General features: G+C 40.3%; 1 protein-coding gene across 3 annotated transcripts in view; it reads right to left on the reverse strand.

Moving 5' to 3' along the window:
• RELN (reelin) overlaps positions 1–12,967 on the reverse strand; it is a 496,502-nt gene that overhangs the window by 167,182 nt on the left and 316,353 nt on the right. For all 3 annotated transcript variants that reach the window (XM_059396996.1, XM_059396995.1, XM_059396994.1), the window contains exons 13-16: positions 6,493–6,605; positions 4,507–4,715; positions 3,168–3,296; positions 2,119–2,228 (exon numbers count right to left, since the gene is read on the reverse strand). In XM_059396996.1, the coding sequence (XP_059252979.1) occupies positions 2,119–2,228; positions 3,168–3,296; positions 4,507–4,715; positions 6,493–6,605 (561 nt within the window). The remainder of the gene's footprint in view (positions 1–2,118; positions 2,229–3,167; positions 3,297–4,506; positions 4,716–6,492; positions 6,606–12,967) is intronic.

A 12,967-nucleotide genomic window follows, 5' to 3' on the forward strand; every position in this document is an offset into this window, starting at 1 on the left:
GGGAGAGATTTCAGAAGTGTTCTTTGGCAAGCTGGCACACATTTCTCTTGGGAAGGACTAAGTGTGTGTCCTTTCTTTGTCTCGTGAAGAAGCCAGAGAGCGGGTCTTTTTGTAATGTAGGATGATAACAGAATTGAGGAGATTCTGCCCCATGTTTTGCATTTGACCTTCACTGCTAACCATTCTCATTCCCTATATTCTTACCTTTTCTCATTCGATTCACAACATGATGGTGGGATACATTCTGACTTGGAATCATGTAATAGCTTTCCTCAGGAAATTTAGATAATTCTTTTCATAGGCTTGTATGTGCTTCATAGCACTCTTAATTTCCTCATTTGCTTTATTATAGGTTTTTTGATTTCTTTTATTATTATCAAAGTAACATAAGTTCATCACAGGACTTCTGAAAAGTACGTCAGCAGGGGGAAAAGTCACCCATATCCTACTACCCAGAGGCACACATACTTATTCCCCATAGCTAATTAACAGGTGTTGTAACTCAAATGCTATGCAACATACTCTACCAATGGAGGAAGTCCATTTTACCAAATTAATTTTTATTTATTTTTTAAAAGATCTTATTTATTTATTTGACAGAGAGAGAGATCACAAGTAGTAGAGAGGCAGGCAGAGACAGAGAGAGAGAGAAGCAAGCTCCAGGCCGAGCAGAGAGCCTGATGCGGGGCTCGATCCCAAGACGCTGAGACCATGACCTGAGCTGAAGGCAAAGGCTTAACCCACTGAGCCACTCAGGCAACCCAAATTAATTTTTAGATGGTTTTGCAAATGCACTATGTTAAATGAACTATGTTAACTTACGTGGTCTCTGAAGTCTGGGGCTCTTAATGGTCTTCTCTGAATACAGACTGCTTAAAGAGTTTACGTTGGGTTATCAGTAAATTATCTTGCCTGAAATTATTCCTGAGTTTCAAGAATGTATTTCATTAAAAGTGTATCAATTTTTTTTTATTATTTAAGAATAGCATATATACTGGGTTGCCTGGGTAGATTGCTCAGTTAGTTGGGTGTCCGATTCTTGGTTTCAGCTGGGATCATGATCTTGGGGTGGTGGGATTGAGCCCCCCATCAGGCTCCAGACTCAGCCTGGAGTGTGCTTGTCCCCCTCTCTCCTGCTTTGCTCCATCTCCCCCTTCCCTGCTCATGCTCTCTCTCCCTCTCCAATAAATAAATAAAGTCTTTTGTAAAAATAGCAGAAACATTATAAAAACATGGAAGTTAGCATGAAACAATGATGTATCCAACTTTATAAAATCGAACAAAGTCAGTGGCTATGCTAAATTTGCTGAAGTATTGACATTCTGTTGCTCTTCCTCCCTTTCTACTTCCGCGTAGTGTAACTGCTCAGTCAAATTGATACACTCTGAGAATAGGAAATCTATGAATCTGCCTATAATTAGAATGATTAAAAAACCAGAGTGGGTTATTAATAACAAATATAAGATATTTATGGCCATGCACCCCAGTACCTTAAAATATCTTCTCTCCTGTACAATCCTTCCAGGTGATACTGGCTTTAAAGTCACGTAAAAACCATCAACAACTCACTTAAAAACTGAAGATAACATAGGATATTTTATGCATATCTGCATTTTCCTCTTACACTGTTTTCTGAGAAGGAAGTTTAACTTTTGTTTCGGAAGTTTCATTATAGAGATGATATTCCCTTATGCGTGGTGTCTGCCTCTAAACGACAAGCCTTCCAGATGTTGCAGTAGTTACTAAGAGAAGAATGGATCTTATTTCAATACATGCAGTATGGGAAGTGTTTATGTTAATTTTGTGTAAAACATTCAAAGAAAATGTTAGGATATCCCATCATCAGCTGTGAATTTGCGTTTCAGGGCTTTACGCATTTCTACATTATGTGTGTTGAAACATTCTGGCATCTAATATTGCTGACGTTGCTGCCTTTTTTTTTTTTTTCTGATTGTGCATCCCTGGGCTTCTAACGGAATGCAAAGGAGAAAGGGAAGAAAGGGCTTTTAATGAATCGCAAGACCATGACTTAGAAATGTGATTAAGTCTGTGCCAGTGAACAAAAGCACAGGAAGACTCTGCATCAATGGCATGTGATTATGACAGGCGTAAACTAACCATTATCAATTGCCCACATGTTTCCAAGGATGGGTCCCGTTTGTCTCCAGCGAATTCTGGTGTCCCTGGTTAGCGCTGCGTTAGGAAGGGGAATCGTTATGCGGTTCCACCTGCAAGAAATTTAGCACAAGACAGCTTCACAGCTACATTCTCATCTTTTGAACCTCTTCTACATGCCTTTGATGTTCTAGTTTCTGAATGCTTGGGGCAGCACTAAAGTTTGGCAATAATCTCTTCAACTGCACCTGTGGAGCTTCTAAAAACACCCGTATTGCACTGGACAGACATAGAGCTGCTAAAAACACCCGTATCGCACTGGAGTAATGCGTTTGTTCTTAATAGCAAGTGATATTTTCTTTGTTTTTAGACATTCTTTTTAGGAATTTTTACATCAATACTCAGACCTTACATATTATTCTATGATATGCATTTGGGCCGACATGGGGCTTTCTGCTTTTTGCTCTCCCCTGGTCCTGTGCACATTTCAAGAGAGGCTAAGAAAGAAAATCATTCTCAACTTAATTTTGCCAGTTAATCCAGTGCTTATTCTGTAAGGTGGAAGGTGTTTTGCACAGTCATCTTTAATTCTCTAAACAGCCCTCAAAGGGGGTGTACCATTGTCCTTAATTTAGAAGGGGAAAGTGAGAGAGTAAATATCATTACTCAAGTAGATGGCAAAACCAGGTTTGAACCCACAGCTTCACTTTCTTCTACCTCTCTATGCTACATCTTTCCCTAAGTATCTTGGCAAGAAGCTTTTTTGGCAATAAACATGCAATCATGATACAGAATTTAAATTTATATATCCAAAATATAAAAGCCAAGTACGTAAAGAATGAGTGACCCTGCAAGCTGTGATCTTGCATCAGATTTACTGAAGTTATTGTACCCCCTGCGCTTTTTTTCCTAAGTGAGATCCTTCCTACATCACCTGAAAATGAGAAGGCAGCTTCCTTACCTATTACGAAAAAGTAGAATCTCAGGTTTACTCCTGGATTTTGAGTCACAACATGGATTCAAGTCTCCCGGTTCAGGGAGAACGTACTCACCCGCTATAGTTTTCGGAGGAGTAGATCGTACTATGCGGGAGGTGGGGTCCAGCACAGATCTCGGGCAAACACTCAGTGTGGAGGAGGGACCAGGAGCGCCCATGGTTGGTGGAAAACTCCAAGCTGATGCTGGTAACACCAAGACAAGCACAACAAAAAAGTACAAAGATGGGAAAACGAAGAGACTCACCCTTCACTAAGTATCTTAAACATTTGTAGAACTAGGGTCACAAATTTTAGGATGCTGTTTCCAAAATGATCACTTCCCCTCCCCTGCAGTCTGACCAGCCTTCAAAGGGCAAACAGTTAAATTACCGTGAGGGAAACAGACTATCTTTTAAAGCCAACAAATGAGAACTGGATTGGCGTGCTTCAATCTGATAGATGGCAAGGCAATTACCATGTCTCACACCGCCACCTCATCCCGTGAATGTGAGATCACAAAATTCTTCGAAAGGACGAGCAACACTTGTGCGAAGTGAAACTGAGAAGTCATAGCTCTTGAAGTGCTAATTTATTTCGGTGCCTATTATTAGGGGGTCACTAACCCGCATGAGGTCAAGCTTTTTTTCAGTTTTATTTGTTTTTCTTCTCTCGGCAATCTGTCAGCATGAATGGCTGCCACAGCGCATGCAAACACTTCTGATACTTAAGACCAAGCTCGTAGAATGAACTCATTTCTACTTAAAATTATCCAGTCATACTCTACATATTAATTAAGAGCTCCTCTTTGTGGAGGGAAGTGTGTATTTTTTTTCTTTTTTCTTTTTAATTTTTTATAAACATATAATATATTTTTATCCTCTGGGGTACAGGTGTGTGAATCGCCAGGTTTACACACTTCACAGCACTCACCATAACACATACCCTCCCCAATGTCCATAACCCCACCCCCCTTCTCTCAATCCCCCTCCCCCCAGCAACCCTCAGTTTGTTCTGTGAGATTAAGAGTCTCTTATGGTTTGTCTCCCTCCCAATCCCATCTTGTTTCATTTATTCTTCTCCTACCCCCTTAACCTCCCCTGTTGCATCTCCACTTCCTCATATCAGGGAGATCATAATCAGGAAAGTGTGTATTTCTTTTTAAAGGATGTTTCATTAGAAATACAGCTGGAAACCTACTGAGAAGTTATCTGACTTAATAGCCAAGTCCACATGTTCGTTTATTTTTTTTAAAGATTTTATTTTTTAAGTAATCTCTACACCCAACATGGGACTCGAACTCACAAGTGAGAGATCAAGAGTCCCATACTCCACTGACTAAGCCAGCCAGGCACCCCCACATGTTCATTTCTAATCAGTGTGAGAGTTTACACACTCACGGAATAGGACTTCCTACCTGTTACCAGGCTGATGTGTTCCACAGCCCAGATTAATGGAAAACTGTATCATGTGAGACATCGTAGAAGGGAGAACAGGTAAGACGTGGAAAAAGTCGACAGCCCAGACGTTCCTGTTATGTCCTTGATGGTTCTTTTGCCTGAGACAAAATCTGGTCGCAGGTGTCTGAAGTTCGGGATTGATGACGACAGAAACTAAAGATGGAACCTTCAAAACAAAGGAAACCGAAGTCACTCGTCGTCCCTCTATGTGAGTCTGTGTGAATTCTCCTAGATTCTGTCTTGCAGCTACTTAATATATAACTGCTGTTTATGAGCCCCGGGCAAGTTCCTGCGTGTTTCACTCTTATTTCACGGAGTCCATGTGGTCTTTAGTGGGTATCTGTTTGAGTCACTCAGGAGTCCTCCTTTGCAGGCACTTGGAACTCTCTATGTGTGCCTGATCAGGCCCTCTCTACCTGAAGATTAATTAGTCTAAGGTCTTTAAAAGTTATCAGAGCATATGCATTCATTTTATACACCTTGGCCCAAGACAAAGGCAACTTCATGTTATCCTTTATCATCGGCCTTCTTTTCTTTTCTTTTTTAAAGATTTTATTTATTTATTTGACAGACAGAGATCACAGGTAGGCAGAGAGGCAGGCAGAAAGAGGAGGAAGCAGGCACCCTGCTGAGCAGAGAGGCCGATGCAGGGCTTGATCCCAGGACCCCGGGATCATGACCTGAGCCGAAGGCAGAGGTTCCAACCCACTGAGCCACCGAGGTGCCCCTATCATCAGCCTTCTTTTTAAAAAAAGTGAATCTGAATGGCACTAACGGTTGCCAAACTACGTATTCTGAAAACAGGATGCTAAGTGGTAACAGCCAGTGTCAACCAGTTAATCCATAATAACCAACATAACTGACTTGGTCTGAGGCATGCAGCTGACCAGAGCGGGTGTAACCCTAGCTAGTCACCAGTGGAAAGCTAGTCCATTACAAAATCCCAAAGGGTCTAACTTGAATGACCCTAGCAGATGGGGCATGCCAGATACTTTCTCTGATTGTTCCATATTCTAGCCTCAATGTTTATCTCCCATCTTCCTAACTGAAACCAGAAAATGCTAGGTGCTGGCTGTGTTCAAGTTCTTTACGGTATCGAGGGTGCCATCAATGTGGAGAAAAGCCTAACTAATAATGAATGTGTGAGCATAGTCTCAGCGCAAAGAAATCTACAATAGATTTCTAGAAAACTATAGAAACAATAAAAACAATAGAAACTAGAAAACAATAGTTCTACACCTAATGATGAGCGTCACACATAATTTTGAAGATGTTTGCAAATAACCGGATCTAGCACATGCCCTAAATCCAAAGGGCAAAGGAAAAAAACGTCAATTTCAGTGGTTATAATTAGAAAAAAAAAGTGACAATAATCTGTACTTCTATGATGCCTTCTGCCTAGGAAATCCTAAGATGCTGGATAAATAGTCATTATGCCCGATACGTCTGTGAGGTTCTATAATGAAAGCTATAATGAGGGCTTTCTAGGGAACAAGAGTAAAGAGTACCGGACTCCATCCTATCATCTCTAATGGGCCGTACTTCATTTGTCCTGATAAAAACCTCCTTTTTTGTTTGTATCAGGAAAAAAAAGTGAATATTAAAATGTCCATCTCATTTTTTTTTTTTATTTGACAGAGAGAGAAATCACAAGCAGGCAGAGAGAGGGGAGGGTAGGAAGCAGGCTCCCTGCTGAGCAGAGAGCCCCGATGTGGGGCTTGATTCCAGGACCCTGAGATCATGACCTGAGCCAAAGGCAGAGGCTTAACCCACTGAGCCACCCAGGTGCCCCATCCATGTCACTTTTAAAGAAATCTGGCAATTTCCTGGGCTTCTAAGAGAGTGATCTCCTCCGCATCTAGCAGGATGTCCATGGTTTCGAACTCGGACTGTCTAGGGAGATCTGGGGTGGGGTCATTTGGTACCTGAATCGGCATCAGTACCTTATAGGAGGAATACGAAAGAGTATCCAGTGTAATGTGCTCTTTCCTTCCTTCAGTCTTCGCGTACAGGCTGACATCATTTTCATGAGAATCTCCAGGGTCACAGACTCCTCCTGAACAAAACAAAAACTCTAAGTTCTTGGTACCAGACTGCATCCATAAACACGTGTGGTGTTAACGTTCAGAATAAAAAAATACTTACAGAACCCAGATGTCCCTTAAGAATGACCCTAAACAAAAGTAACCAGACCCAAGGAAATAATTTATCAAGATAGTTCAAATAGAACTCTCTCCTGCTAAAGATCGAAGGCTTGCTATTTGGCAAGGCCAAAGTAACTGTGTGCTTAGTTAGTGAGGTTGCTCAAATGATAGTTTGCAATGAGCTGTGGCGGCCTGTCTGTATTTGAACACACATTAAAAAAGATATGCTCTGCTTTTTAAGAAACTGTCACTTCCTTATATTTAAGGTCTTACTGGCTCAAATTCAGACCTGATTGATGATGGTTTTGAAAAAATGTGGTGACTCACTGCATCAACTATTTCTTTTTTTTTTTTTAAAGATTTTATTTATTTATTTGATAGAGAAACAGTGAGAGAGAGCATGAGCAAGGAGAAGGTCAGAGAGTGAAGCAGACTCCCCATGGAGCTGGGAGCCTGATGCGGGACTCGATCCCGGGACTCCGGGATCATGACCTGAGCCAAAGGCAGTCGTCCAACCAACTGAGCCACCCAGGCGTCCCACGTCAACTATTTCTGAGTGATTACTTAAACAGTTGCACTTGGTATCCTTAATATCTTAGCATATAGTAGGTACTGGCATCTTTTTTAAAAAAACTTATTTATTTAATTTTTAAAAAGATTTTATTTATTTACTTGACAGAGAGAGACAGATCATAAGCAGGGAGAGAGGCAGGCAGAAAGAGAGGGGGAAACAGGCTCCATGCCGAGCAGAGAGCCCGATGCGGGGCTCGATCCTAGGACCCTGAGGTCATGGTCTGAGCCGCAGGCAGAGGCTTTAACCCACTGAGCCACCCAGGTGCCCCAGGTATTGGCATCTTAACTGCAGTTCATTCTACATTCTTCATTTTTATTTTTGTACCTCATTTGGTTGTTGGAAAGTACACAGAGTAGCTAATTCTCTTTTGGTCTACTTTACAGTCAAGTGGAACATTCGAACTGTAAGGTAATTAAGATTATCCTGAGGACGAAACTGAACAACAGAGCAGGGACCTGAAACTGACCATTCAAATAACCGATGGAAAAGCTGTGAGTCAATGGTATGACTTTTAGCCCTTGACCTTACTCTTTTCACTACTGCATCCAGCCAGTCATCCTTACTATTGCTGGCGTCCGCGAATTGTCTGCAGAATCTGGATTTTAAAGGACTTCATTTCTACACAGAGGCCTCTCCCCACCCACGGCTACCGTTCACAACGGCACCAATCATCGTAGCAGGAATGTAGGTAGGTACGTGGATTTCCTGGCAAATATTCTACCCTTATGGTCCAAAATTTATAACATTAACTCTTGATTTTATTCCTATCTTCCAAAATAACTCCCTCCAGTTCTTAAATTAATCACCATTAATGTTAACTTTTATCTACAGGCAATTTCTGTTGCTAATACTCTATGGGGACAGTAGAGTAACCTTAAAATTCTAGAACAAGGTTACCTTCTGATAATTAATCTAGTTAAATCAACAAATAATGGTTGAGACTCACCATCTGAAGGAAGAAAGGAAGGGAGAGAGGGAAAGAGGAAAGGAGGAAGAATGGCAGAATCTCAGTCTCGGACACTGGGGTCTGATGTTGGGAAGAAATTACTGACATGTGATGCTTTAAGTAAGAAAGCTAGAACTTAATCAGTATAAGAAAGATCATAGTAATAGAAGTAACTTAGATCCTGGTTATCTATGAAGCATAGAAATACAGCATGTTACATCTGTTAGACATATATAAGTTGACATATTATACATATTTATTGAGTTAACTAATCCGAACTGAGAAGAGAGCGGCCAGATGTGGTGATAATGTCACCTTCATCCTAACAGATGTTTATTATTTAAGGGCAACAACTGGTAGAGAGAACCTTATGCTTTTGCTATCTGATACCAGATTTTCTTTTTTCTAAGCATTTCATTACGCATGGCTACACTGTAGTAAACAGAGCTAGTCAAAGTCATTCTAGATGACTGTTTCTGGGAGAAGAGATCTGCATGAAAACTAAACCCCCATCTAAAAACTGTAACTTTATGAGGATGTATTCAAGACTTACCAAAAAGAACACAGGGAAGGTGGAAGGTCACAGGCAGTGTGGATTTAAAGCACCACACCCAGAGACACAGGAACTGCACCTCAGTCCTCTCTAATTTCACTGATTTGTTCCCTGTAAGTCTCTGCTCTCTTAAGAACAGTTCGTGAACTTCACCTGCCTTTCAGAGGGAGAAGAGACACACGCGAGAGCTCCTCCCGCCCAGAATGACAGAAGAAGAAAGTCCAAAAGGAGCCAAGACTTTAAAACGATGACAGACTTTATCTAAAAGATCCCTCAGGGGGCAATTTATCAGCTCTGTGAAGTTTCAGTGACAGCAGCTCGCACAGAAAGACACGGATTCTTCTTCAGTTTCATTCGCTTTGATGTATTGTGGGGAGGTATGACTCAAGGGGCATTGTGTACAGCAATTACAGAAGATTTCAATAAAAACTAGGTGGACAGTTAGGTTTCAAATAGTTTAAGTCCTGCTTTAAGTAGCTTTTAAGACATTTATGTTAGGAGAGCAATTTTGTTATTTGCTATGTACAGGACATTGGGCTTGAAGGGAAAATAAAAGGTAAAAGTTTGTAATTTAGCAAGGAAACAAGAATAATACACATGGAAGAATGACAATTAGCAGTAAACTGTGTTGTGCTGTCATAATCACAGACAAAATTCAGAGAAAAGAGATACAAGTGGGGACAAAAGAGATGGGTGTATGGGAGATGTCCGGTGAATATGGGGAAGGCATAGTAAAGGAATGAATGATGAGTGTTCGATTATTTTTATCTCATTCACCCATTCTGACTCTAAGAACAGTGTCGGATACTGGTCCTCAGTGAATTTGTATTGAATGAATATATGAATGAAGGAAATAGACCTCAACCAAATTTTGAAAACTGAGCAAATTTCCCAGAAATTGTCCCAGTAGATCGATCTGAACCAAGGGATGAGACCAGGAAGAAAGCACAGGCAAGCCAGAGAGGAAGGAAGTGTGATTTTGTCTAGATGAACAATCAGACAATGATTTTCTAAAGATGCCCGTATAAGCTGTCTACCATATCTTAGAACTCTTTCCATGTTGCTGTCTTCTCCATCAGCTACAGAAGTTTGGAAGTCTTTCTAGTCTTACCGTACCCATTTTCCCCTTACTGTCCTGTCCGATTACATTCTCTCCTACCTTAAAAACCACCTTTGCTAGATCCTGCTTTCTCTGAGCTCAAGATCCAGACCCCATTTCTTTTCTTCTGTAACTGATGAACTGCTTGAAGGAGTAGCCTTTTTTCAGGGATACAAGTCTTTTATTTCTTTTAACTCTATGTGCTTTGGCTTCCTGAGCACCATACCATGGGGAATACTCGCTCAAAAGTCCCTTCGCGGGGGTGGGGTTCTCAACCCCTATCCTGGTTGGCTTCTCTGTGGGCTGGTCCCCACCCTTTCCCTTCCTTCTTCAGTGTAGAACACCTTCCTCCCACATCTTTGTGTCCTTTCTCAGTATCCTTTGTCTAGCTCCACGCCTTCCACCTTTATCTAGATGAGGGGTCCCCCTAAGAATTTTTCCTGTCCTTTGTCTATTCCCCCTTCTGTTTGGGAGAACACAGCAACTCTGCTGAGTGGCTCCTCTTATCACCTACGTGCTGATGACTTTCAAATCTGGTTCAGACCCTCAGAAAAATGTCTACCTTCGTATGGCTTTCCAGAAGCCTCAACCTCAACATACGTAATGCCAAAATCTTCTACTCCATATCTGCTTTTTATTTATTTATTTTTGGACATTTGCTATCTTGGGAAATAGGAAGAAATCCAAGAAATCCAAGGAAGAAATCTCTTTCCTTTCCAATACTGATCTCATAATCCCCGTAGTCTTTTGGGTGTGAACCTCAGTTGGTTCCTTCTCTTCAGCTGTTTATTCTCTGTCCCCTCCTTCATATTATTACCACTGTCACTGTCCTGTTCCTTTGTTGCTTGGAATAGTGCAATAGTTTCCTAACAGACTTGCCAGATGAAATATATTGCACAAACAATATTTATATGAAAAAATTATTTATCTGAAATTCAGATTTAAATAGGTAAAGGGGATTAAGAGGTATAGACTTCCAGTTATAAAATAAATAAGTCACGGGGGGTGACAGCATAGGGAATGTGGTCAGTAATACTGGAATAACTGTGCAGTGACAGATGGAAACTAGATTCATCACAGGGATCATTTTATCCTGTTTGAAACTCCCGAATCACTATGATGTACACCTGGAACTAAGAGGATATTGTATGTCAGTTACACTTCAATTAAAAAACTTTTAAAAGACTATTTTAGAAAGAGAGACTGTGCATGAGTGGGAGGGGCAGAAGGAGGAGGAGAGAGACTGTCAAACAGACTCTATGCTGAGTGTGGTGGCCAACATGGGGCTCGATCTCATGACCCTGAGATCACGACCTAAACCAAAACCAAGAGTTGGATGCTTAACCAACTGCACAACCGAAGTACCCCACATTAAAAATTTTTTTTTTAAAAAGCTGTTTTTTTTTTTTTTCTCCTTCTAACTCTGACAACCCTATCCTAACTGGCCTCCTACCCTCTAATTTCTGAGTGTTTCCGTCTTTCCTTCACATTCATGCTAGAGTTATCTTTCTAAAACACAGATGAGAATACATTACAGAACTGACAGGAATCATCTGGTGCCTCCACACGGCCTAGAGAAAGAACCCAAACTCCTCAGTCCTCAGTTAGTATTAAAGAAAATCGCCATTCTGGTTCTGGTTCTCTTTTCTTGTCCCATCTTCTACTTTTGTACTTGGTTGTATTGGGAAAATCACCCACCCCAAATAAGTCATGCGAATTTATACCTGTGCTTTTTCTCAAAATGCTGGCTTAGCTTGTCATTCTCTTCTCCCTTCAAACCCTTAAAAACTTGTTTTTAATATTCACAATTCACCCTGTTTCAATATGACACTCGAAATGAACTCTCCCGTTTATATATCGGCAGAAGTATAGGGGCGTATTTTTACATTACAGTTTCTGTTCTGACTTTGGATAAAATAAAATGCCCTTTATTTCCCTCTTCTTTGAGAGATCTATCATCTTCCTCCTCTCTCTCTTCCTTAGAGGTAAGTTATAATTTTTTTGTTCTTAAAATTTTTATCCAAGTGTAATGAAAACAGTGTGATATTGGTTTCAGTTTATAAATCCCTTTAGATTTAAATTATGGCCATCCTTCAAGTACCAGTTCAAATGTCATCTCCCTCATGGAGTGTTGCTCTGATCCCGACACTGAAGCGACCCAGAGTGTCCTTGGCACATACCATTTCATTTCATTATAGCCCATAACATTCTTTCTTCTTAAAAATTTTTATTTAAATTCCCAGGTTATCTTAGTTTCAGGCGTACAATACAGTGATTCCACAGCTCTGCACAGTTCTCAGGGCTCATGATGACAAGTGTACTCTTCCTTCCTTTCACCTATTTCACCCATCCCCCACTCTCTCCCCCTCTGGTGACCATTACTTTGTTCTCTAGAGTTAAGAGTCTGTTTCTTGGTTTGTCTCTCTCTTTCTTTGCTTATATCTTAAATTCCACATATAAGTGAAATCATACAGTATTTGTCTTTCTTTGACTGACTTTTAGATGTTACTTGTGGGCAGGAATTCTAAGCAATTTTTATGTATAAAAAAAGATACAGTGAGTCATACCTATTTGCATTAGGTGCTGTTTTAAGGGATTTGCCTGAATTCAATAACTGATCAGCAACTCTGAAATGTAGGTACCATTATGACCCCTGATTATATTCTCCACATAACTTAGCTCAGTGGACTCCAGTCAATCAGAATTAATTAATTTTTAAAATGAAATGGAGATGCTTTTATTTGGGATAATATATTGTCGGCTCATTCAGATGAGATTTTTCTTCATCATCAATATTATTTTAATTGATTCATTAATAATATGCAGAAAGAATTATAGATGATTAAATTCGTTCTACAAAGACACTTACATAAACATGTCAGTGCTTTACAAAGGTGCTGAATGGGGTTGATGATGACTGATCTTGAAAAAAAAATCAAGAATTCGAATATTACGTGAAAAATGGTAAAAAGTGAAAATGCTTAGAATTAGAAGCACTGACAAGCTGAAAGTTTATCACAACTTTTTTGAGAGGAGGGTTAAGCTTTCCCAGGAATCTTTCTTAATAAAACGAGAGCCAGTTTGAATTCTAATTTTGTAAAG

The sequence above is a fragment of the Mustela nigripes genome, chromosome 4 (genome assembly GCF_022355385.1).
Source record: "Mustela nigripes isolate SB6536 chromosome 4, MUSNIG.SB6536, whole genome shotgun sequence".
Classification (NCBI taxonomy): domain Eukaryota; kingdom Metazoa; phylum Chordata; class Mammalia; order Carnivora; family Mustelidae; genus Mustela; species Mustela nigripes.